General features: G+C 41.7%; 2 protein-coding genes and 1 long non-coding RNA gene across 6 annotated transcripts; 2 read left to right on the top strand and 1 right to left on the bottom strand.

Annotated features, from left to right (window-relative positions):
* Positions 1-8,322, bottom strand: LOC127762701 (uncharacterized). Of its 2 annotated transcripts, none has more exons than XM_052287170.1 (13): positions 7,173-8,322; positions 6,892-7,072; positions 6,065-6,177; positions 5,828-5,932; positions 5,324-5,393; positions 4,798-4,853; positions 3,484-3,534; positions 3,160-3,264; positions 3,011-3,055; positions 2,819-2,930; positions 2,126-2,328; positions 1,516-1,602; positions 1-655 (listed from the first exon to the last, which is right to left on the bottom strand). In XM_052287170.1, exons 1-13 carry the CDS (start codon positions 8,139-8,141, stop codon positions 485-487), a joined length of 2,268 nt encoding a protein of 755 aa, XP_052143130.1. In that variant the 5' UTR covers positions 8,142-8,322; the 3' UTR covers positions 1-484. The 2 variants fall into 2 exon arrangements, with proteins under 2 accessions (XP_052143130.1, XP_052143131.1); XM_052287171.1 differs by having other exon boundaries at positions 2,126-2,319.
* A 1,928-nt stretch (positions 8,323-10,250) lies between these two features.
* LOC127763791 (uncharacterized) lies at positions 10,251-12,016 on the top strand. The gene is made up of 3 exons (XR_008015758.1): positions 10,251-10,834; positions 10,906-11,119; positions 11,254-12,016. It is a non-coding gene; the product is annotated as an uncharacterized LOC127763791 (long non-coding RNA).
* Positions 12,017-13,822: 1,806 nt separating this feature from the next.
* LOC127761202 (histone deacetylase 3) lies at positions 13,823-19,719 on the top strand. Of its 3 annotated transcripts, none has more exons than XM_052285455.1 (7): positions 13,823-14,500; positions 15,469-15,909; positions 16,749-16,979; positions 17,089-17,180; positions 17,266-17,323; positions 19,029-19,106; positions 19,254-19,719. In XM_052285455.1, exons 1-7 carry the CDS (start codon positions 13,946-13,948, stop codon positions 19,326-19,328), a joined length of 1,530 nt encoding a protein of 509 aa, XP_052141415.1. In that variant the 5' UTR covers positions 13,823-13,945; the 3' UTR covers positions 19,329-19,719. The 3 variants fall into 3 exon arrangements, with proteins under 3 accessions (XP_052141415.1, XP_052141414.1, XP_052141416.1); XM_052285454.1 differs by having other exon boundaries at positions 17,263-17,323; XM_052285456.1 differs by lacking the exons at positions 19,029-19,106; positions 19,254-19,719 and adding an exon at positions 18,798-19,019 and having other exon boundaries at positions 17,263-17,323.
* The last annotated feature ends 6,240 nt before the right edge of the window (positions 19,720-25,959 follow it).

Genomic DNA, 25,959 nt, shown 5'->3' with positions numbered 1-25,959 from the left:
TGGCTCTTCCTACCATGTGCCTTGTATTTATAGACATCAGGCTGCAGTCATAATAAGTAAAGACTACATGATAAGAACACTACTACAAATATAGTACTACTCTGGAAAATCTCTATATTAAATAACAAGAATTGATAATTCAGCATTTCTGATAGTGCTACATTCTATGGGGGCGCTTTTTAACTAGCAGCCTCTGGGTATTGGGACAGATTACAGATACAACAGTGCCACAAATCTGCATTCCCCGTTACCTTCTGTTTGTGACCAAAGGGGTACACATGGACAAGGCACAAGGCCGGAACAAGGGCTCTCCGTGAACTGTGTGAATGGGGAAATTGGGAAAAAGGAGCCAGGCAGCAGCAGTACATTCCGAGCCGCAGAATTGCAACGAAGCAAAACTGATTCCGAAGCAAAACTGATGGCCAAACCATGCCTAGAGTATCCTGACCATCGAGAGAGGCCATTGGAGGCTTCTTGTCGAGGATCACTCGCCATCTCCGTTGCCAAAAACTCCGACGCGCTGCCTCCTCTTATCGAAAACTGCCCTGAAGGATTCACCTTCGTCACGAAGTTGTTCGCTGAATCGCTTCTTTGTATCGGTGTTGATTACCCCCTTTGCCTGCTTGGAATTATCTTCAGCCAAGGGGTTGGAAACCTGCAAGCAATGGGAAAATAAATTGAACTGCCCAACTGTCAAGGGAGGGGCTTCCTGCATGCATTATCTATGGGTCTTCCTGTACCATGTGGCTAAAGCAGGAAAAACAACCATCTAATAAACCTTTCAGAATCCTAACCAAATATGAGCATGAGGATCTTCTAACTTGCAAACTAAGAAAGATGAGTCTGAGGCTATGTTCGAATTAGATGTTAGGGCTTGTGCAGCATAAAAAACGAGACAAGTCATTAGGATATGTTTAGTTAAGTATTAAATATTATAAAATTGAAAAATATATTTATTTACAGAAACTTTTGCACAAATCACACCATTTAGCAGTTTCAAAAGCGTGCCCACTATAAGCAAGTGCCAGTGCCCAGTAGACGAAAAGAATTTGCTTAAGCCTTGTTATTTACTAGCATGGGTTCTACTTCTACAGCAGCTTCAACCGCGCACAAAAAAGGCCTCTGCTACATCATCTATGCTTACAGGTTTTTAAGAGCCAACGTGCTGCCCCAAGCCCTCAACTTTAAGCACTGACAAGAATCAATTTTCATAACATTAGCACTTGGAGAATGAATGTAATTTTTTTATTGAGTATGCAGATGAAGAAGTTTCTAAAGTTAAAAGTGTTAAAATCAAAGCATATAATTGTTTTCTCTACATCGCAGAGCCTTTTAGACCATTGTCTGATCCATTATTAATGACTCTCATGACCCACGTTTTCTGCAAGAACTAGGATAAGATGGCAAAGAGATACAAGGATAGAGGATCAAGTTATGAAACTACGTAGGGCATGCAGAAAGATCAAAGACTGCGAAAGTACCAAACTTTAGTAATAAGTCAATTAGACCACTGACCAAATTGTACCCTGATCCGGGTCCTATGATTAATGAAGAAGTGAGTCTTCTTTTAGCTGCACCAATAGAAAAACCACCCTTTTCTAGCTGCAAGGGAAGAACAGAAAATATGGGAGGCTAGTTAAATGATGCATACCAATAAGAAGTTGCAGAAGGACAATAAGGGCATCACTTGTCCTCTTCTTTTTATAAGTATCATCAAATATGTGTTTGTAATACTAAGTGAGCAATCAAATACGATTAGTTATGTACTCCATCCCATAAAAATTGTATTTCTACTAATGCAGGACCAAGCAAATTAATTACATCAAAATATATTTCCTTGTAATATCCATTCCTTCCATCACATCTCTAACTTGTTGTTTCAACTCTCAACATTCCTTTTAATTAAGTTTATATATGGAATGTGTGCATGTATTGTGTTCATTAAATAAGGTTATTGTGGTCATTTGTCTATCCTACTAATCTGTCCTTAATTCCCTAGAAATACAAGGTAGTTGTTTAATAGTGATTGGTTTATTGCAATGACAGAAATATAGGCCGCTAACATTTGATATTAACAAAATGCAAGAAAACAATGCATTTTTTCCCTTGAAGCAAAAAGGCATACCCGATCTCCCCAGGTAACTGTTTTTCGATGCGTGCTGTAGGTTTGAGCCAATCCAGAAAGAGCATGCGTACTTCCTTCTGCATGGTCAGACTTCTCGGTATCCTCATCAAAATCTTTTGACCATTTACTCTGTCCTAGCTCTTTGTAGCCATCCAGGTCGTCTTCTTCTGACGAGTCCCACTTCTTCCCTGCTCCTGAGATGTCTAAACAGAATTTTACAGGTCTGACTTAACATGTCCTTAATACTTTCACTAAGAATCCGTTATAGTGTTTCTTATAATTTTAATGCTTAAGGATAACTTCCAAATCAAACTAACAGTCTGCTACTGCTGATGCATGCACTACAATATCAGAACAGTGGGTCCACATTCATGGTACAGTGAATAGTACAAGTTTACTATTATTGATATTCACAATGGCAGGGTGTCTGTTGCACTTATTTAACCATCTATTTCAAACCCACAGTGCTTGTTTTGCAGGGGATTTGATCTCTCCACATTTCATCAGTATTGCCAAATAAGTATTTGGTTGTATTATAAGTACTAACTAACACAACAGAACAAGAAAAAGGCTTTCTATTATGTGTAAAGTAACTTACAGTATTTCCTCATAGTTTTGAAGGTTTAAATGTTACAATAAATTGTGGCAAAGGAATGCCAACACTAATCACTGAAGAATAATAGGAATCTGTACCTTGATCATGTCCATTATCTAGTGATTCAGACACAGCCTTCTGTGTGTTTTCAGCTTCAGTACTAGTTGCTGTGTTACTGGCCCCATCAGTGTCTTCTGTCTCCATATCCACCTATTTGAAGTACAATAGATTTTGAGCACATAGATCTCTTTAAGTGACTGGTAGGGTAGGGATATACTGATATGGGATACCTCTTGAATGGAATGCTCGCGTAGATTGTCATCGTTGAATAATGACTAAAAATATTAATACAAAACATGAAAAACACGATTAATCATGTATCTAATAGCATGTCTTAAGTCTTAACCGCCAATCATATGAATACTATCAGAAAACATACATGGATGTCTAGTCGAAGATATAGTGGTGGAGCCTCTTCCCAGTCTGCTGCCATCTTGTTCACATCATCTACTGTAAACCCATGCACATTCCTAGCAGCACAGCCCTGTTGTTCACAAGATATCACATCATCTACTGTAAACCCATGTACTTACTGGAACTGAAATACATTCTCAGATGTTTATAATATATGGTGTAAATATTGGTAATATAACTAATGGGAGTGCAAACAAGATTTTTTACAGCCTGATACATATATGAATCAAATAAATTCAATATGATTTTCCCAGGACTGCCTAGATAGCTTATAGTTAAGAAAACTTACTGTTGGATCCTTGTATGGTGCCTCCAGCAGGTACACTTCATAGCCTGATTTCTACAAAAGGAATAGAAGAACAGTGAACTTACTTTCAAATGACTACCAACAAGATAAAATGATTCAGAGAATAAAATTCCAAAGAACAAGGTATAGGAACAGAGTGCCTCCTGAAATGGCAAGGTATAATCCAACAAAATTTGCACAGATTAGTCTAGAAGTTACAATCATATGAAACGGTCACTTGTCATATGGGCATATCATCTAAATTCTAAGAAGTCAATAGTGCCATTAAAGTGGAAGTCAAAGATGCTTTGGACCAACTGAAGCATCAAGAACCACACGGATACACAAATACCGAATTCATTTTAGCAACTCGACAGTTGATTCAGGGCATGTAAAACAAGCAGATAACCAAAAACCCTTGAAAATAAATGAGCAAAAGGTTTATATTATTGGGCAAACCATGTAATATTGAAAGAAAGCACATATATGCAGTTAATTGCATACAGAAACCAGAAATACAGCTAGCGATAAGTCTGCACTAAGAAACAACCAAATAACCCCTCTGGTGTATAGGTACATTCAATTGCAGCAAAGAAGGGAGAGAAGGGTCCAATAAACTGGACTGCCTTAGTGTCTTAGTGGTAATAAATGCACAGTGCTATTAATTAAGGCTTTGGGACGCGAATTCTTGTAGGAATTATCAATTCCAGCAGGAATAAAGAAAAAAATGGTTTCCAAACAGGGCATTAATTTATGACAGTTACTTAATGCTATGCCTCTCATACTATCCACTACACATATGTCAAGGGGGTGCTAGGAGGATAACTATAATATTCCCTCCTTTTCAAAATATAAGGCATGTTTTGTTTCGTTAGGACAAGGCTGTGACCCACAATTGCTCTATTAGGATATTATTTATGTGATACAGAAGCATAATCATAATTAAGTGCTTTTGAATACGAATCTAACAAATTCAATTTCGTGTCACAAAAATTATATCCTAATAGAGTAATTGTTGGTCAAAGTCTTGTGCTAGCAAAAAAAATATACCTTATATTTTGAAACAGAGGGAGTAGTATTAAGAGACCATTAATAAAAAAGGAAAGAGAAAATAGAAGATTCGTAGTGTATCCAAGATAAGTTAATAGTGTTTTCCAGCCTTATAATTTGCACTAAAGTATGCTTTTCAAGTGCAGGCCACCTCTTGTTCTAAGGGGAGAAAAAGCAGAACCCCTCTTAAGGATTCAAAACCTTAACAAAAAGCTCCAACAAGCAATGTAATTCTCACAGTTGACGCAACAGAGACTGAGAGTTTACCTTCGCACTTGCCCAAAATTGAGCAAAATCAGCTACCCGCAGATTGCGGTCATCCACTAAAAACGGGCAGGGATACCAGCAATAAACAAGTCAGTTACCACAAATCCAGCATCAGCCATTGCTAAGAATGAAGGCATCACCCGGTACAATGCCATTGTAGGCCTGTTGCTTAATTGAATGTTTCAAACAGTACAAAACATAAACCACTAGTACAAATGGATGTCCTGTCATCCTCCCAATGTCTTGGAACCCATTGCCTATGTCCTAATCCCAGAAAATGGCCACCAAACATTGAACTTGATAAGACAAAGATCCAATCATGAAGAAAAGCCAATAGATTGAAATAATATGATGTCAATGAATATATGATAAAGTTTGCATAGGGCTTTTTCCGTACTCAATGAAATTTATGATAAATAATGAGGCAGAACATAATCATAACCACCAAAGTAATTACCACCACCATGAATTAAATCATTAAATCATTAATTCATCCTAAAGCAACAATATTTAAAATAACTCATACCAATCACAAATGTAAAATTCCCTTCATCAAGGGTCTTCTTAAATGCGTTCAACATGCTTGATCTGTACGTCTGTCCAATAAAGAAGAAATTTAGCAAAATTACTACATCAAATGATAAATAGTGAAATACATGAAAAAAACAATTACTCATGCTGCAATTATCGAAAATGTGAATGATGGACAATACTCCCATGTACAGTATACAGATTCCACAACAGAAACACATCTATGTGGGTTATGAAGTATACTGCAGTCTGGGAGATCATATCCTTTCAACATCAAAATGCCCAGTGCTGCAACTTCTAGGCGATGTGCTCTGATATTGTTATTTAAAGTAAACCTGGGGAATGTGACATTTCTAAAGGTTTACATTAGTTCTAATGAGTAAAGACTAATTTTTCAGGCAAATGAAACAGTTTGCCATAACATAGCTCCAATAATTGGCAATAGCATTCATAATAAATGAGATAAAGGAATGAAGTCAAACAAAAACTATTTCATCACCTCCTCCATCTCAGGCTCATAACAGTACTCGATCACTTTCTTGGTCAGCTGCTTTCTTCCTTTGGATGTACTAGAAGATTTTGACCCTTCATTGTCTTCAACTTTCTAAGAGCATTAAACCAAGTTACAAGACAGAATACCCATCAAATAAAACAGAAATGTAATAAGCAATTCTGAGTATAGTGTGACAAATTAGTGTACAGGGTTCATGATAGGTTCTGCTATTCTTCAACTGACCTTCTCAACCTCAATCATGAAATAGTCATCCATCGAATGAATTCTAGGTGCATTTCCACCATTCTCAACTTCAAGGTCACGCAATGCCTTTGCAAGATAGCTCTTTCCACTACCTATAAATTGTAACAGTGGTAACACAGATATATATGAATAAATTCCCAGAGTAAAAAATATTGACAGTCTTGCAGACTATTAAATCATGATCATAATGCTTGCGTGCAATAAGAGGAAAAAAAGTTATGTATCAAAATCAGATAAAAAAATGTTACGAGCACTCTGGACAGTAGACAATGTCTACAATCTTCATGGTCCAATTTGACCACAAGTTTCTGATCGTCTACTATGATATGCTTGTAAAATGTTACAAGAATAATAGCACTATGAAAGTATTTCAACCATTGGTTTATTATTGATGTTATTTTAGTAGTTTGATCAATATAAATGCCTCTATTAAGATCATGATTGAAGTCAGATGAAGCAGTGTGCATTTCTAGAAACAACATATATTTATGAATGGAAGAGTAGTAAAAGAGCTTATCATGTGTATTGTTTTGTGAACTGAAAATATAGGCATTTGATAAGTATAAAAGAAACATCAGCAACTCCCAGGTGTTATATGCAGAGAAGGTCAGATCAATCTCAACAAACAACAGGTACAGTAAAGCTACCACACAAAAGATGAATGCTTTTTGAGGCATAGTATAACAAAATTAGTCTAACCAAGCGCTGTGGCCACTGGCTAGCATACAAAACTGTCAACAGTGTTGGCAATGTTCTTTGGAATGCTTAATCAGCCATATGGGACATAAAAGCGGTTGTGAGAAAACCTGGCAGCCCACGGAGGATGATAACAATATGATCAGGCCGTGACCCACGAAGTGGCTGCTTGAACAAGTCACAGGCACTAATTACACTGATTTTAGCATTGTTGATGGAATGCTGAGCTTGGGTTTGCCTTCCACCTCCTAAATGTTGCTCTAAGTGTGGTTGATATGCCAAACCTGGTACCTGAAACATTCGTACAACAACAAGTACTGCTTTCTGAGTGCCCGGGAAAGTATTGAATCATAACCAGTGAACACAAGTTCACAGAGAGAAGAAGATAAACCTCATTGTGGATAGGTCCATTGTAACGATTTGCATTAGGCATCAGGTGAGCTTGATGCAAAGTATGAGAACTAGGTGGGTGCGCAGTTGCGGCTGGAGAACCAGAATGAATAGGAAACAAAGATGATTTCACAGCCTGCAAAGGTGGCTTGGCATGGTAATCTGAGGAAGACGGTACAGGAGGCTCCAGTGGTGGTGGTGGTGGTGGAACATCCGCCTCAGGATGCCAACCGTGGGAATCATAACGGCTTCTCGCCTCAGGGTATCGAGCCGGTGGAGGGAGCGGCGGCGCAACAGGCGATTCCGAGCGTTGGAAGCGATTGTAGCGGTGATCATGGTTGAAATACCCCTCCTGAGGTCCTCCAGGCACAAAACTTGAACCTAAGGCGGCAAGCCTTTCATGCGCAGGTGGAAACCTCCCGGCGTGCTCGTAATCGGGAAAACTGCCTTCATGCGCATAGGGATTGTCATAATTTGGAGGAGGAGGATAGCCTCTCCCTCCTCCATAGCCGAACCGATCAGGAGGTGGGTACGGTTCGCCGTGCAACATCCCAGGCGGCGGCGGAAACGGAGGGCGGCCGTGATCCCGGATCAAGCCGAGCAGCCGGTCGCCCTCCACGGGAACCATCCCCGGCGGCGGCGGCGGGGGCAGCGGGGGAGGCATCCCGTCGCCGTACGGATCGCCCACGCGCATCCGCTTGTGGGGGGCCTCCATGTCGAGGACCTCGTAGGGGTGCGGCCCCGGGGGGGCCCACATCGGCGGCGGAGGGTGGAAGGGGACGTGATACTCCGGCGGGGGAGGAAGAGGAGGAGGGTGGAAGGGGGCGTGGTACTCCGGCGGAGGAGGGGGCGGAGGCGGGTGGAGATCGTAGGGGAAGGGGTGGGGCGGAGGCGGGCAGAAGGGGAAGTGCGGCGCGGCGCAGACCGGGCAGAGCTCGTCGCCGGCGGGGAACCGCCATGGATGGTCCATGGGGGAGATGGTGGCGGTGGTGGTGGCCGAATGGGGTTAGGGATCTAGGGTTTTGGGGGAGGAGGAAGGATCAGGGAGCTTCGAGAAGATTCGAGAAGCTTCCTTCCTGGGCTTGGGGTCCGCGGGGGTGGACGGCTGCGGCGCCGCCCGCCTCGTCTGGGTAGCCAGAAAAAGCCTATGGAACCAGAAGGGCTATATTGGAAATTGACGTCGTGCGGTGCCATGGTTATTCCGTTTTGGTTGTTTTGCACGTATAACCCTCCCAGGTTCTTAATTTGTAAAAGAGGGCTGCTCGAGAGGACAAGCCCTTGTGAAATGATACCGTGAAAACAAAGAAGTTGTTCAAAAGTACTGGTAGAAAATGTACGAGCATAGACATCAATTGCGATGTTTTAGGTGTGCAATGTGTGAAAATGTTACTGTAGGAGACAACGATTTCATATTGATTGGCTATAGCTGTTGTGGCTGGTATAATTGTGCTACCGCCTACCGCCAACATATGAACAATCTAAAGAAGAAAAAGTCGTAATAGCGTTGTAACATTCAAAATTAGTTCTCTTTGCCGAAGTATCTTTGCTACTATGATGCAATGCTTATATTTTTGAGGAAACCCACTTAGAATTCATGGTTTTTTACTTGTTTAAGCTAGTTTGAATTAGCATATTCTGTAATATTCTACAAAATTTGAGCGAAAGCAATATATTTGGAAAAATTGTGATGATTTGATGAAGATCACATTCTAAAACAAACAATCAAATATACATGGTTATGGTTGTTTTGTTAATATTATAAATTCTAGTGTTACCAAACAAATTTCAATACTTCCTCTGTACCGTAAAGCATGACGTTTTAAGGTTTATCACGCAGATTAATGTCTACTAAAAATGACCAATTTACCCTCATTAATTCAATTCAGCTCTGATGTGCATGCACTCTAGAAGGCCCCACAGAATAATAGATATTGCAGTTAAATAGTAAACGAAGCACACCTTGACTACCACGTGAGATTTGCATAAACACATTAGAGCCATGGCCATAAAAATTACACATGAGAAAACAACCATTACCATAGTTTAAACATTTGAATTAGCCTATGTAGTATGTGCTTCGGTGCCTAGGAATGCCCGTCTATTTCTGAAAGTGGGCCACTTCTTTGATTATGGCCAGGACGATATTTTTCCTGGGACATTAGTTGGACGGGCCGGGAGAACGTCCAAACTTTTAGGATAACATACTTCCTCCGTCCCATAATACAAGTGACTTTGAGGTTTTGCTTGCACTGTTTGATCACTCGTCTTATTCAAAAATTTTAGAATTATTATTTATTTTTTTTACTTACTTTATTACCCAAAGTATTTTAAGCACAACTTTTCGTTTTTTATATTTGCATAAATTTTTTGAATAAGACGAGCGGTCAAACACTACGAGCAAAAACTCAAAATCCCTTATATTATGGGACGGAGGGAGTAGTAACAATATTCAACTTGCTTCAAATCAAATACTCCTCTTATACTTATATGTAAATTGAATATATTCACTGACAAGATGCAAAAGTATCTAGTATATGAAATTTATAACTTCTGCAGCCCCATAGCTGCAAATTTATCTCCCCGTTCGAAGTTCCCACGCGAACCGTTGCCGTGCCGCCGCCGCCGCCATTGACGCCATGAGAGCAGCATCTCCGCGAGCTCGCTCGCGTTTCCAATGGCAGACGCCCCGCGGCCACCATCGCCTCCTCCTCGTGGAAAGAAATCATCAGAGCTCGTCTCCGACAAGAAACCCTCACCGCCTACTCCTCCAGCCTCCGTCCCGCCTTCACCTAACCCTGCTTGCTCAAGGCCTTCACCTAGTCGAGCTCCGGCCCGGGACGAAGCCTCCACGATCCAGGTCCACGCCCGCCTCGCCAATTCGGGCTTTCTCCTCCTGCGCCTACGCTACGAGCTGGCGCCGAACTCGCGAGCTCCTCCGCCTCGGGGTCGCGCGCAGGGTGTTCGACGAAATGCCGAAGCGGACCGTCGCCCGCTTCAACGCCCTCTTCGCTGGGCTCGCGCAGCGCGGGGAAGCTGATGAGGCGAGGCGCGAGTCTTAAGCCCCTCCGGGAAGAAGGGTTGCCAGCCACCGAGCTCTGTCATGGCTGCCTGCCTTACTTATGCGGTGGTCAAGCACGGGGAGCAGTTGCATTGGCTTGGCTTGTTTGAATTGCTAGCGTTACAATGCGATGGATTCTGGGTTATTGAGGAATGATGAGCACACCATGCCCTTGGATACTGTTGGAGAAATGATATTTGGGTTCAGTGAAGAACCTAATGGGAATGATTTCGCTGGTGTTCTCAGCATGCACAAGTTTGTCAGCATTGTCACTTGGTAAACACCTGTTGTCATGTATGCAAGGTGCAGTTAGTGCTTATCGGCTTTTATCAGCCGTGGAGGAACAAAGCTTGGTGTCTTGGAATACCATGATCTCGGGTTTTCTGGCACACAGGGTTGTTCATGATAAACAGAAGGTTTCAAGCCTGAGTGCCGGACAGTTTTACATGGAACCTGATGATTAATGGGTCTGCAGACTGTGCACACCACGGGAGATTGTCCAGGTCTTTTCATCTTTTAGTAAGATGCAAATGGAGGGTTTTTCTTTTCCTCGAGAAACTGGCAGGAGATCTGCCTTGATTTATATTAAGAAGAATATCAACTGAGTAGGTTCAAATTACGTGTCCTGATACAAGAACCGAAAGAAAACAACTGTTAGGATCTAATTGATGTACAGAAATTTCTGCAGGTTAATTCTCGTCGGCAGAGATTGGCAACTCCATCTGTGTGATGTTCTGAATTGCCATGAAGGCGATTTGCAGTTGTCTTTCTGTTGCTGCTGAAAGATTCTTCTGTTCCTCTCCAGCCAAATATTCTGAAAAAAAACAATGACAAGTGTGCCGAATGCTTGTTCAGCCTTATCAATTTTTTCGGCAATGCTGGGAGTTCAAGTATGATGTTTTCCAAACAACAGCAATTGACATGTTTGTTGCTAATCATTTACTTTCTTCTACCTAGTTTGATCATTAATGGATAATTTTTTTATATATTTATTGGTTTACATTTCTTTGTATTTTCTTGGCAGGAAAGTTGTTTCCAGGTTGCAACACTCAAGAGTAGGAATGTGCATGAAAGCCTGGTCATTGCGGGGTGACATTTGATTTGAATTTGCACCATCCTTATTCCCTCGCAAGTAAAGATGGTGCCATGGTACCAAACATTACAGTTCCACAATATCAAGAACCTGATATTAGGTTGATATGCTGCGTACCTGTGTTAAACTCTCGTAGTGACCTTGTGCCATCTCAGCAGAATTAGTTTTGAGCTTGCATTTTGCCGCAAAGCCATGATCAAGATTGACCCTGTGGTCGACACGTGTCAAGTGGTGGGAGCAAAGAACCACCTGCACTGTGGAGGCCTAGAGGTTCGCACTGTGAGTGCCGCTTTAGGCATCACTGAGAATGCAAGCTGGAGATGGAGAAGTTAAAATCAAATTTGTCATCTTTTGCGAGCTGATGGTCCCTTGTATCAGTGGAGGATGAGCCCACTGGTTTTGCTGGGAATGTTCTTTTTGCAGAATATTTTAGTCTGCGCCGTAGCGTGTGATCTGCTGAGTAGAATACACTGCTTGTACCACTCTTCTTAGCCACAGTAATGATAGAACTGTAAGGATTTGGTGGATTTACCTGTAGAATTTCATAGTAATCGACAAATGATATAATCGGTAATTAAATGGCCTTCAAAATCGATAGTGTTGTCTATTGTCGCATATAACATTATAAAATGTACGTTTTATAATGTACAAGATGAGTGTACTGTATCTTTTACACGCCAGCCATCCGGTGCTAACTCATTTTGATCTGTGAACTTAATGCAAACGAATACTCGTAAACCTTTTCTATATAAGATTAAACCTAGAATAAGGTTAACAAAAATTGTAGTTAGTTATGCTGCAACTTTAGCATGATATTTTAGTTAATGCAACCATCTTTACATGGTTTTTTTATATAGAATTGTAACTTAAAACGCAACGTTTTGCCCGTGACAGGTATGGCATATTCGTCAAACTTTATCATGGAATTGTAACCTTGGAACGTTGGGTCAAGCTTCAACACACATATGACATACTCACGGTTTCACGCAGACATAGAGTAGCTGTGTTCTTTTGTTGGTGTTGGTAACTAATCCCTTGTTTTTGTTGGTGTTAGGAACTAATCTCTGATCTCTGGTGCATGTAAAACGGAGTGACTTATTAAACACATGACTAATTGCGTATTAGCTATTTTTAAAAAATAGATTAATATAAGTTTTTAAAGCAACATTCGTGTGTGTATGTATGTGTCTATATATATATATATATATATATATATATATATATATATATATATATATATATATATATATATATATATATATATATATATATATATATATATATATATATATATATATATATATATATTAAGAAAACACACCGTTCGGCGGTAGTTTGAGAAGCGTCTGCATGAAAAAGGAGAAATGTGAGGTGGGAAATGAGGGGAGGAACACAACCTTAGGCCATATTTAGTTCCTACACAAAAATTTTTAACCCTGTCACATCGAACGTTTAAACACCTGCATGAAGTATTAAATATAGGCTAAAAAATAACTAATTGCACAGATCGCGACTACTTTGCAAAACGAATCTTTTAAGCCTAATTGCTCAATGATTTGACAACACGGTGCTACAGTAAACATGTGCTAATGACAGATTAATTAAGCTTAATAAATTCGTCCCGCGGTTTACTGACGGATACTGTAATTAGTTTTTTTATTAGTTCCCGAACACCCCATGCGACACCCTATATACCCGATGTGACACGCCAAAACTTTACACCACTGGATCTAAACACCCCCTTAGTCTAAATCTACCTATCAGCCAAAAACATGGGCTATAAAGTTGTTGATTTGTGCTAGAAATTGTGTGATTTATTGTAGTGTGTAGAAATTTATAGTTGTAAAATATCTCTTGAATGCCAATACCATCATGATCGCCGTATATACCTTGCGGAATATCAAAGAAAAAAAATAAAGCTGTGTGAGCCACCCCTGCAGAAACAAAAAGGAAACTACCTAAGAAATTAAAGCTCCATCGTTTGTTTTTCAACTTATGCCACAACCAAAATTCGAATAACACTTAAGTTTAGAGTTGATTTTTTCTGCATTATAGTTATATTTTAGAAATGATTTTACTAAGAACACATATATAAAAAAATTATATCATTTTAGACTTATGATTAACTTTAGACTAAATTATATTAGCCTTGACCCTGATAATTCATGGAATATCTAGGGCCCCACTGAATTGATCGTGAGCTGATTGCAAGTTAAAACAATCTATCAACGATTTAAAAAATAATTTATGAGTAAATTTTTTATACACGTGTTCTAAAAAACTTAAAACAAATATAAAAAGAAAAATTGCATTGAAAATATCATAAAATTACCTTTAAATTTAAATTTTAAATTTTAATGATCGGTGATTTTGTGCAGGGAAAACGACGAGGCGCCGAGAGGCGAGAGCCCATTGTTTGACACAGCCGTCTCCTCTCCATCTCTCCGCCCCCTGTATATAAACCTCCCCTTCCCCTCCTCGCCCATCGCGGCATCGCTCGCCTCCTCTGCTTCGCTTCCTTCTCCAGCAAGCACCCGACCACAACACACACGCGAGCTCCTCGACCTCGAGAGAGAGAGAAAACCCAACCCCGAATTCGGCGGCGGAGGCGGAGGCAGCGGCGATGGACCCCTCGTCGGCGGGCGCCGGCGGCAACTCGCTGGCGTCGGCGTCGTGCGGCGACGCGCAGAAGCGGCGGGTGTGCTACTTCTACGATCCGGAGGTGGGCAACTACTACTACGGGCAGGGCCACCCGATGAAGCCCCACCGCGTGAGGATGACCCACGCGCTGCTCGCCCACTACGGCCTCCTCGCCCCGGCCAAGATGCAGGTGCTCCGCCCGCTCCCCGCCCGCGACCGCGACCTCTGCCGCTTCCACTCCGACGACTACGTCGCCTTCCTCCGCGCCGTCACCCCGGAGACCCAGTTCGACCAGATCCGCTCCCTCCGCCGCTTCAACGTCGGCGAGGACTGCCCCGTGTTCGACGGCCTCTACGCCTACTGCCAGACCTACGCGGGGGCCTCCGTCGGCGCCGCCGTCAAGCTCAACCACGGCACCCACGACATCGCCATCAACTGGTCCGGCGGCCTGCACCACGCCAAGAAGTCCGAGGCCTCCGGCTTCTGCTACGTCAACGACATCGTCCTCGCCATCCTCGAGCTCCTCAAGCTCCATGAGGTGACGTCATCCTATTCCGCTCGTATTGTGTTCTTACTTGTGTTTGTTTTTTTTTTTGGGTTCGTTTAATGTTTCGAATAGATTAGGAGTAGTACTATTTGGATGGGTGGTTTGTTTAATTTTTCGAATAGATAGATTACTTGATGTGTAAGTTGGGTGGGTCAATGAAGACGGAAGCAAAAATCATCTTGACTTCTTTCTCTTCAGTTGCTCTGATTTTGTCGTGTACAGTTCGATCGATCTTCCGCTAAATTTTGATCGGTAGGAAATATTAATCATGTGTAAGTGTAAATGAAATGGCTATCTGTAGACAGAAATTGGATTAACTTTTGGCTCAACTTAATCTCATATATATTCGTTACGCGATTACACATTGTCTGAATAGTATGTCATATTGGCACGTGCAGAATTATGTATTAACAAATTTATTCAGATTTTTGTTTTCCTGGATAAAAGCTCATGTACGTTGATGAATCATGCTGAATGTATGTATGTATTTCTAGTTGATATAATGATGTTCCAAAGAGAGAGAATGATACGACGACGAACTTGCTGCGTTTGTTATTAAATTTGCCCATGATGTACACTGTTAAAGCTATGTACTCCCTCCGTCCAAAAAAAAGCGAATCTAGGACTGGATGTGATATATTATAGTACAATGTCTAGATTCGTTGTACTAGGATGTGTCACATCCAGTACTAGGTTGGTTTTTTATGGGACTATGGAGTACGACGTACACAATTAGAATGTTCATTGGACGGTTCATGATAAGAGATTGATTTGATTGAAACGTATTCAGAACAAGAGGTGATTAATCAGACAGATCTGAAGAATGGATGTTGCGTAAAGACAATCCTAGATTATCATGAACAGTTGAAAGTTTGAAAACAGATCAGATGTTTTTTCCCCTATTTGGTCTAGTTGTCTTCTTGTGCTAAACCACTAATATGCTGTCTTCATATTTACAGCGAGTTCTGTATATTGATATTGATATCCATCATGGAGATGGAGTTGAGGAGGCATTCTACACAACAAACAGGGTTATGACAGTCTCATTTCACAAGTTTGGGGATTATTTCCCGGGAACAGGGGACATCCGCGATATTGGGTATTCAGAAGGGAAGTATTACTGCCTGAATGTCCCGCTGGATGATGGAATTGATGATGACAGCTACCAGTCCATCTTCAAGCCGATCATCGGCAAAGTCATGGAGATGTATCGTCCTGGTGCAGTCGTGCTTCAGTGCGGCGCTGATTCGTTGTCCGGTGATAGGTTGGGCTGTTTCAATCTCTCAGGGAAAGGTCATGCTGAATGTGTTAAGTTCATGAGGTCTTTCAATGTTCCGTTGCTTCTTCTTGGTGGTGGTGGATATACCATAAGAAATGTTGCACGCTGCTGGTGTTACGAGGTATGTAATCTGATCAGAAGACAAAACTGATATATATCTTTCCCCCCGCTTTTTTTTTCCTTTGTGCCTTTAACATACAAGTAATTCTATTGTTTATGGATGATAAAGCAAAGCCATGAGCTCGGTAATGTGTTAGAACCTAATTTGCTTTGTGTTTCAACTGTGTTCGATGCTCAGCATCAAGAACTTGTCTTCTATAGTGGTCTGTACCTTCTACCTGGCTTTGTTTATTGATCCATGCTGCTGTAATTTTACAATCACGAAACTAAGATTTTGGTTTCTGCTGAGCAGATGACTGAAATGCACAGAACACCTATCGCCCATTTACATGTAATGCTTAATCTATTTATTTTCTACTCTGTTTCATTCAAATGCATTAATTTGTGAGAACTTGTGCAGTAACAAATCATCCTGTGTTTCTCAAAGCATTAAAGGGTGGTTATTTTAAAACAGATATAGTATCAGGCAAGGCACAAGAGAGCTTTCATAGACAAGCTTAACATTATTACTTCCGATGAATCCCGGAAAACGCTACTAGCTAACTGTTAACCCTTGCAAAATTATATGCTTCATGCCACCACCTGTTCCTCAGTTGTTAGCTTTCATCAAAGGTGTGTTTAATAAATTAGCAACCCAAAATCTGGTGGCTCTTTGGACCTTGCAAGCCTGCTTTCGTTTCCTTTTGTGAATTTATAAATCTGAACACACAGCAGGCTAAACATGGCGAACAAGTGCGAATGGCAGTGCCTTATGCTTGCTGGAGTCTTATATCAGGAACATCTGTTGCTACAGCTATGGTTTTATCCTCTGATTGTTTATTTGGTTTTTTATTTGGCCAGACAGGAGTTGCACTTGGTGAAGAGCTACAGGAGAAGTTACCTTACAATGAGTATTATGAATATTTTGGTCCAGAATACAGTCTTTACGTTGCAGCAAGTAACATGGAGAACAGAAATACAAACAAGCAACTGGAGGAAATAAAATGCAATATTCTGGACAATCTTTCGAAACTTCAACATGCACCTAGCGTCCAATTTCAAGAGCGAATTCCTGAAACAAAGCTACCTGAGGTGAGTCTCCAGGCTTCCTAATATAAGCATGCAAATGATGTCTTGGAAGTGATAACTCAAGGGCTGACTGAATGTATTTGTGTCCTGTGCATATGTGCTCATTATTCAGCCAGATGAAGATCAAGAGGATCCAGATGAAAGGCACGACCCTGACTCTGATATGGTGTTGGATGATCACAAACCTACGGGACACTCAGCAAGGTATCTATTTTTCCTTTTTTTAAAAGCTGTATTAAATTTTGTATAATTATGTGCCCTGCCTCATGTTATATTTTCATTTTAGAAGCCTTATTCACAACATCGGAGTAAAGAGAGAAATTACTGAAACAGAGACCAAAGATCAGGTACTTTCTCCTCTCAGTTCATTCCAATGAGCGGTTCTGTCCTGTCTCATTTATAAAATTCAAGACACGACGTCCACCATTTTATTTTGAGATGTCTCCTTTTTAGCTGAGCCTGAATCCTTAGAACTAGCTGAGCCTGAATCATTAGAACTAACAGTATACTTACTCCATTCTTTTATTAACATGCGCCCTTTTGTTTAAAGAAGTGGCATTCCCCTTTTGTGCTTATTTATGTACTCCCTTCGTTTCGTATTATAAGTCGTTTGATTTTTTTTTTCTAGTCAAAATTTTTTGAGTTTGTACAAATTTATAGAAAAATTATATTAGTATTTTCAATACAAAACAAACATATTATCAAAATGTATTCAATGTTATATTTAATGAAACTAGTTTGGTATTTTAGATGTTATAAATTTGGTCAAACTTAACCAAGTTTGACTAGAAAAAAGTCAAACGACTTATAATATAAAAGTATGAAATTGATGGAGTAACAATGAAGTTTTCATTGTAGAGTTCTGTTCTTGCTGGCTTGCTGCTATATGTGAATTATAATCTTTATCCATATCGGTGCTAGAAACATAGCGAAATTCTCTTGTGCTGTTGAGTTGTGGAGAAAGACTGTGGTGCTGATGAAATTATTTTGCTTACCATAGATGTATTGACCTTTTCATCTGAATGAAATTTAAGGCAGCATTGGTTGTACCTTTTCCTTATCTCACAGGATTTTTTTTTGGTTGTGCATAGTCTCATACAAATTATTTAGAATCTATACCTTGCATTTATGCGAAACGAGCCCTTTGAAATTCTTTTTTTTTTGAGGGGATAATGGCAGGAGCTCTGCCTATTCATTAAAGGAGAAAGAAGCAGTTTCACGTACATGGACACCTCCAAGAGGTGTCTTCAGATTTTTACATTGGAGGAGGTTACAGCACTTTGAGAAAGTGCAAAGCCACTAACAACAAAAGTAGGCGTTTTTTCATCTAAACGATTTGCGCTTCATCGAAGGCTTTGCACATGTTGATGATGGAGTCAACCACATGTGACACTGTACCATAGTCATTGTTAAAAATTCTAGCATTTCTTTGTAGCCAAATCCCCCATGTCGTGTAGGCCATCAAAATTCTTTCTCTGCTCTTTGATCATTTCTCTTCGGCAAGCTTCCCACCAATCCATCATGTTTCCATTGAAGGAAGAAGACCTAGGCATGTTGAGTCCTAGTTTCAACCAAATGTTTGTCCATACCTGTTTCGCGAAGGGGCAATCCATTAAGAGATGTGTCGCTGTTTCTGGTTCTGTCCCACAGAGGGAGCAAGTTGGACTGTTGTCCCAACCTCGGATTTGGAGTTTGTCAGACGTCAGAATTTTCTTTTGGACCATGAGCCATCCAAAGAACTTGCATTTGTTTTCTGTTTTTGCTCGCCAAATGAAGTTAACACGATTGTCCTGAATGCTTCCAGTGAATTGAATTTTGTAGGCCGAGTTGGCTGAGTAGATTCCATTCGCATTCCATTTCCACATTAGGTCGTCCTCCCTGTCTTCATCCAGTTGTACCTGTTGTATCAAGTGCCAGAGCAGGATAAATTCTCGAACCTCGGTTGTCGTGTTCATCCTTCGGAGCCCTTTGAAATTCTTGCAGCTTGGACTTTGTGGTATCTTTGTGTGATCTTTTGTTGAACTAACACTTTCTGATTTACACATTCTGCAGCATGGTAAGAGATTAACAACCGAACATAAAGGACCAGAACCGATGGCAGAGGATCTTGGTTCCTCCAAGCAAGCTCCTGTAAGTCGTCGTCTTCTCTATCCATCTGCAAATCCATAGCAAAAGCTCTGCGTTGCCTAATGCCTATATGGATATCGAATTATCTAACACCATGGTTAATCTGCTCTAACAAGTATTTTTCATCTTCACATTGCTTGTCGACGATAGACTGCGGATGCAAATGCGGTGGCCGTCAACGCGCCAGGCAACGCCAGGAATGAACCGGGAAGCTCACCCAAATGACCGAACCCACCAGCAGCTATGCACCAGAAGACCATGATTTAGCTACCTTCAGGACACGAGCTCTCTGTCAAGGTTTCCTGCATGCTCTTAAGTTGGCAGAAACTGGAGTTGATCTGTATACTGCATCTTGACATTTCAAACTTAAAAATCGACACAAATCAAGAGCAAACACTGTTTGATTGTTTCTTCTGTAGGAGTTTACCATTGTTTCTTTTGTTGAAGAAGTCCATAATGTTCAGGCAATACTGGACGTGGAGGCATTAGTCTGACTGACCAATGTAGTACAAAACAAAACATGTAACGTGAAGCAAGTTAAAATGTACAGTCTGTTAGACTGTTAGATGGAGATATGGAATTTCAGGCGAAAACCCCGTGCCTTGTGTGTTCTCTACATTGTGTTGTGTTCATAACAGATTTACTAGTATAGTATTTTTTTCCGGCTTATCAGTGGAACCATAATTAGCGTAGTTGTTATCAATGTTTAGGATGTGTTCGGCTCTTTATTTTCCTAATTTTTACTCCCTCATTTCCCTCATTTTTCACACACACGTTTCTTGAATTATTAAACGATTATTTTTTTTTGCAAAAAAAATATAAGAAGGTTATTTTAATTATCATTTCCTGATTAATTCTCCATTTATTAATCGACACAAATCAAAAGCAAACAAGTAGTAACTGAGAAGAAGGCAACAAATGCTCAAGGATTACCGCTTAAGGTGCAAGCAGCCACCTCCCGTTGAGGATTTGAACAAGCAGCCATCTCCGCTTAACTGAGTACTTTGTTTGTCTCATAATATAAAGGATTTGAACAATGTAAATAGTTTTTTTTTAGATAATGTTGAACAATGTAAATATATAAGGATATGAACTCGACACCTGCTTCCATTGTCAAGGAGAGGTTCGGGAAGGAGATGAAGATAGGATGATGGATCCGGGAGAAGATGCAGGGGTGCTACGAACGACGGGAAGGAGGGGGAGGTGGTGGCTCCGACAATGTGGCGGTGCTCCTGGCTGGACTTCCGGCAAGGCCGCGTAAGGCGGCGACTGGCCAGGAAGGATTGGGGCAGTGGCATCTGAACCATTCCTGCTTGATCCAACGGCGGTGATTATCTCTCTCTCACACACACGCTCTCATTGTAATACATTTTGCAAAATCGTCCTTTATTTTGATGGTTGGTTGCGACCCAGAGTTTTGGTTCAGATCACCGACCGAGCAAGGGAATGAGATGAGGAAGGCTAATTTGAAAATTTTGCTATCCAAATAGGGGTCTATATGCATAATTTAGGATATAATTATTAAGGTTGTGTTCTTCCCTACACTTTCCGAACCTCTATTTCCTCGTTTTTCGTATACACGTTTCCTAAACTACTAAACAGTGTTTTTGAAAAAAAATTATAAGAAAATTGCTTTTAGTATTAATATATTTTTCAAGATTTTTTAGCTAATACTTAATTATTATGCCCTAAACCGTTGTTTCGCTTTGTGTGCTAAAGGGGAAGGTTCCCAACCACTAGTAGAAGTGGCTAAGGCTTCCTTCGTTTGCGCTGTCAAAACAAATGGGGAAGACAAGGTTTTAAATATCATCAAAAGGCTCGACATTTGCCATTGATGTGGTTTCTGCACTTGATTATCTTCACCAACATAGGCCATTGCCAATTATTCACTGTGATCTCAAGCCAAGCAATATTTTCCTAGATAGTGAAATGGTTGCTCACGTTGGTGATTTTGGGCTTGCAAGAGTCCTGCATCAAGACCATAGTGACATGTTAGAGAAATCAAGTGGCTGGGCTACAATGAGAGGAATGGATATGCTGCTCCAGGTATGCTTCTAACAGCTACAATCCACGGTTTTCTTTCTAATTTATTCAGAAACCTTTCCATTGATCCATACTTAAGTAGATCGTTTTGCTATTCAGATGTGTGCAATTTGTTATGAAAAAACTCAAATTCTTGCAAATGATAATTATGCAGCAGTGTAAATTATATATTATTAGACTGAAGCCTACATATAAATTTAAATATAAATGCTTAAACTTGCAACAATTTCCTCTATGTAACATTTTCTTATGATTACAGAGTACGGTTTGGGCAATGAGGTTTCAATTCTGGGTGATATCTACAGCTATGGTATACTGTTGCTGGAGATGTTTACCGGAAAAAGACCAACTGGCACTGAATTTAAAGAAGCTCTCAGCCTTCATAATTATGTAAAGATGGCACTTCCAGACAATGTGATCGATATTGCAGACCAACACTTACTATCAGAGAACAATGATGGAGAAGAAAGAAACTCAGATGGCAAAAGAAAGAGACACGAGAATAGCCTGCATCATATCAATTCTGCAGATTGGAGTCTCCTGCTCAAAGGAATCTCCAGCAGATCGCATGCATATCGGAGATGCTTTGAAAGAGTTGCAGAGAACGAAAGACAAGTTTAGCGTGTCCCTGCGTTGAAGCATCAAATCTCTGAATAATTTGGCATAATAATCCCCAGGCTATAATAGATATTTACAGCCGAGCAACCGAAGCCTTATCAGCATAGGTTCAGGTTGTATGAGTAGCTTCATGATGTTCACACATGCAGGGTGCTGTTTTTTTTTAGATAAAGGATTATCAAACCCGGCCTCTACACCTTTGTGGGGTGCACACAGCCAAATGCAGGGTGCTGTTACTGAACAAAATATAAGAACCATGAACCATTTAGCATTTGCAGGAAGAATATGTAAATCGACTAACTGCACATACAGTTTTTTTTGTTTTTGTTTTTTCGCTTGTAACCTACAAACTGTTTTGATGGAAGCATTCGATAGCACGCAAGTTCAGAGACTCACAGCAAACAGCTCCTCTCCTGAAAAATCCCAATTCCAATGGTTCAGTACTGCAACTGCACTAAACTAACCTAAAGGAATGGACATTTACCAAGATCCATTACCACAAAGTATAATGTTTTATGTTTCCCCATTTGGTTGAGAAGTTGCAAACTCAAATGCATCGACATCATCCCAAGCAAACAAGAGAGTATCAGTGTATTCACAAAAGGAAAAAAAAAAAGTTTCCGCGTTTACCCCTTCGATGAAAGCGGGGGAGGAGAAAGCGGAGGCGGGGGGTGGAGCATCACCACCGAGTCGACCAGTTGAGACGCTGGGTGGAGACGGGCCTACGCGGGCGGCGGCCTCCGGGCTCCGGCGATCTCGGCGGCGTGATTAGCCGGCTGCCTTGCCTAGCTAGAACAAAAACCCAGAAGGGTAAAGGAAAAATCGCAATGCGCGCTCGATATATGCCTCGTGGTGGCGGAGCATGAGGCGTGCGGGCGGCGGAGACGATCACCGATGCCCCCACCATCGCCGCAAGCCAGGGCGACTCGCCGCCGTATGCGCGCCGGAGACGAGACGGCGGCGGAGAGAGCCGGAGAAGAAGACGCCGAGGCGGCCTGCAGCGCAGGCTCGTTGTAGCCCAGCCCACCTGTCAAATCACCAGGGCCCACGGGCCTCACGGAGGCGGCAATAATCCCGTCCCGGCCCAAATATATGGGCCGCATGGATAAGAAATAAGTCTATTATTTCTCCCTCAACTCATACCCACTGACTGAATCGGGGGCGAGAGTTGAGAGGGGCTAAATAGACTTATTCATAAACGCAACCCCGTTCCGGCCCAACACTTATAGGACTCACGTAGGCTGCAATCCCGTTCCGGCCCAAGCCGCACCGTACACCGCGATCCTTTTTGGGCCCGCTTTATCCAGCGGCCATCACCGCCGCCGCCGCCGCCGGCGAGGCGAGGCAACGCGCAAACACGGTGGAGCTTCTCGACGTGGACAGGATGGAAATCATGGCGTCGGGCGGACTGCACTGCTCGGCGGCGAGCCGGCGACCGTGGGTAACTCTTGTAGATAATTTTTGGAGCTAATTTGGTTTTTCGTTGGCGAATTTTTATCCATTATCTTAAAAATAAATTAGTTCTGATGGTTCGTTTTTTTAAAATAATGTCTTCTTGTTTGAAAGTCATGCTAGTACAGTTATATTTGTTCGGTGTAAATTCATTGAATTGACTGAACAAACTCTGGCAGAGTCGTTATTGTTGACAAAGAGCTTAAATCATAAATTGTTACTACATTCACTATAACTTCGCTCCTCCTCTACTCCTTGGCACAAATTCAACCAATCAAAATGATTTGAAGATTGGAAAGCCCCTGTTTTTATCTTCTAGTTTGAAGCTTCTATCTTTGCATTTTCAATGGGCATAGTCTCAATCTTCGTCATAGTTCCAACCATCATGTACATCAACAGAAACAGAGCGTTCACTTCATAACCACTTTTAACACTACCAAAATTTTGACATATTTTGTGTTAGTACTAAATTTTGATAGTGTTGGATATGTTTGGTTTTAAGCCTTACCAAACTAGAGGATGCCCCGCGCGTTGCTGCGGGATTTGGTTAACATTAATTTATTAGATAGGAGGTATAATCTCAAGGAGAAACAGAAGAAACAAATAGCTTTCTTGGAGAAATTCTTTTTAGCAGCCCTATCCAAAATTTTGTAGATAATTTAGGTAGCACATGTCAACTGAAGGGGCGTTCAGCCATAAAGCTCTTTTATACGGATTGACGGGCTGGATACATATAGATGTGTGTGGAGATGGGCCATTGTGTTTATGTGGGCTACATTTGGCACTAAGGAGGCGAAGAGACTCACCCGGTGACTAATGGATTGGGCTCTATGCTGCATTCTATCCAACGTCTGAAAAGCGATCTAATGCATTCATCCAACGGTTCATAATTTGATGATGACGTGGAAGCACGAGGTTTGAGCTTTTGGCCTTAACTTTATAGAAAGAAGGGATTTCATCATAATTGTTAAGAGTAGAAACTTCTAGAATTACCAAAATTAAGTAGGACAGCATTGATAATATATGCTTGGTTTGTTGATCTACCATTTTTTTTTTGACACCGTTGATCTACCAAAATTTGGTAGGTTTGAAAGCGACAAAAAAGAAAAAAAATAAACAAGCCCTAAATAACCACCTTACATGCTTAGATTTTCATGACCTAACTTATGTTAGTCAATACAAGTAAAACACGCACAATCGTCCAAAGGATCCACACTTGACAAACTTCAAATAAAACCAAAATACATGGACCCAACTGATACTAATTTCCACATGATCTCGATCACATAGGCATCCAATTCTGCGCTAATCCTTTACATCCAATATTGCTCCATGCAATAACAATTGCATCCTTTGTTCCTTGGCTCTCTGCTCTCAAATTCCTAGCAACAAGGAGGGTCGTTGTGTACCCGCCCGGGCCGCCTGAAAACGTACGAAACTCCAAATCAAATTAATGAAATCGTGCAAGCAAAAGAAAACGACAGTGATCGATATGTATGCTCGTCAGAGGTTGCCTCTCGATCTCTAGCTCTGGTAATGACACTTGTAATGCAAACAATTGATAGGATTCGACGAGACAGTGTTGATTTGCTTGGAGCTAAGAGATGATGATGGCCTCCATGATGCGTCTCCCTGTCTCCAAAGCTGCCGATGGCAAGCGTACAAGGCAGAATCAAATGGCATCTGCATTAGCAAGAGGGACATCAGTAGGAATGCCTGCAACCTGACGCGAAACCCAGCTTATCCCAACGAATTCACCGGTCTCATCATCTCTTTGATGCTGCTGTTCTGCAGATCGAAATTAGTATTCTCAAACAGGCTTGTGATAGTGGGTTAGCACAGATTACACATGTAAAGGTACACATACACAGCTAGCTAGTCAGCCATGTTTTTTTTTTTTCAGGGGACATGCAGGGAGTTCCTGCAATTCACTATAGAAGAAGAGAGTTGACCCAGTTTATAAGGAAAACCGGGGCCAAAAACCTTACAACAGCACGGTTAATTAAAGGAAAACCGGCGAAAACCCTGACATTGACGTACTGATCCTAAGAACAGCAGTCCAACAAGGGAGAAAACTCCTAAAACGAAGCCTTTAAGAAGGTTACGCCGAAAGAATGGCGACATCGTCCGATCCTAACGAATCTAAGGTTTTCACCCAGAGGATCTCCTTTAGTGGCGTTGAACGAGGGCTCCAATAGCAATGCCTTCAAGAAGGTGAACGGCACCCGAGGGCATCGCCGTTGCTAGCACCAGAAGCGGAGCAAGGCTTTCGCCTCGGAGTCCCCCTCAACCATAGCACCTACAGCGGAAGCCACCAAATATCACCTGCACCTACACACCGAAGGTACATGCACTATGCACACCACCTGCACAACGACCGGATTCCATGCCACCCCCGACCTGACCGAGGACGTACCGGATCTAGACCTAGCCAGAACCGGCCGTCCTCCTCACCACCATTGCTGGCCAAGCGCGAGATGTGGGGCAGGTCGCTGGCCGCCGGATCCGTGGACTCCACGGCCGCCGCTCTAACACCGTCGCCATCCCTGACGCCATCGCCCACATCCCCGCCCAGCGCCGCTCACCCTGATCTTCGTTGTCACCAACCCCGCCGCCGTCGCCGTCCCCGTCGCCCGCCGCCATCGCCATCCCACCAGATCCGGTCGAGCGGCATGGATCTGGCGGTCACCGCCGCCGCCGCCCGGGCAGGTCCCCTGACCGCCTGAACTTTGGGGAGCGAGAA

This window comes from Oryza glaberrima, chromosome 2 (assembly GCF_000147395.1).
Source record: "Oryza glaberrima chromosome 2, OglaRS2, whole genome shotgun sequence".
Taxonomy (NCBI): domain Eukaryota; kingdom Viridiplantae; phylum Streptophyta; class Magnoliopsida; order Poales; family Poaceae; genus Oryza; species Oryza glaberrima.
This window is presented reverse-complemented; position numbering and strand designations above follow the sequence as displayed.

Excerpts from the sequence above, each read along its gene's own strand:
- LOC127762701 (XM_052287170.1), bottom strand. The coding sequence starts at position 8,141 with ATGGACCATCCATGGCGGTTCCCCGCCGGCGACGAGCTCTGCCCGGTC. Across the intron at positions 5,394-5,827 it reads ATGAGCCTGAGATGGAGGAG|ACGTACAGATCAAGCATGTT; the intron begins GTGATGAAATAG and ends TTTATTGGACAG. Across the intron at positions 2,329-2,818 it reads AGATAATGGACATGATCAAG|ACATCTCAGGAGCAGGGAAG; the intron begins GTACAGATTCCT and ends AATTCTGTTTAG.
- LOC127761202 (XM_052285454.1), top strand. The coding sequence starts at position 13,946 with ATGGACCCCTCGTCGGCGGGCGCCGGCGGCAACTCGCTGGCGTCGGCG. Across the intron at positions 17,181-17,262 it reads CCTACGGGACACTCAGCAAG|AAGCCTTATTCACAACATCG; the intron begins GTATCTATTTTT and ends TTTTCATTTTAG. Across the intron at positions 17,324-19,028 it reads AAACAGAGACCAAAGATCAG|CATGGTAAGAGATTAACAAC; the intron begins GTACTTTCTCCT and ends CACATTCTGCAG.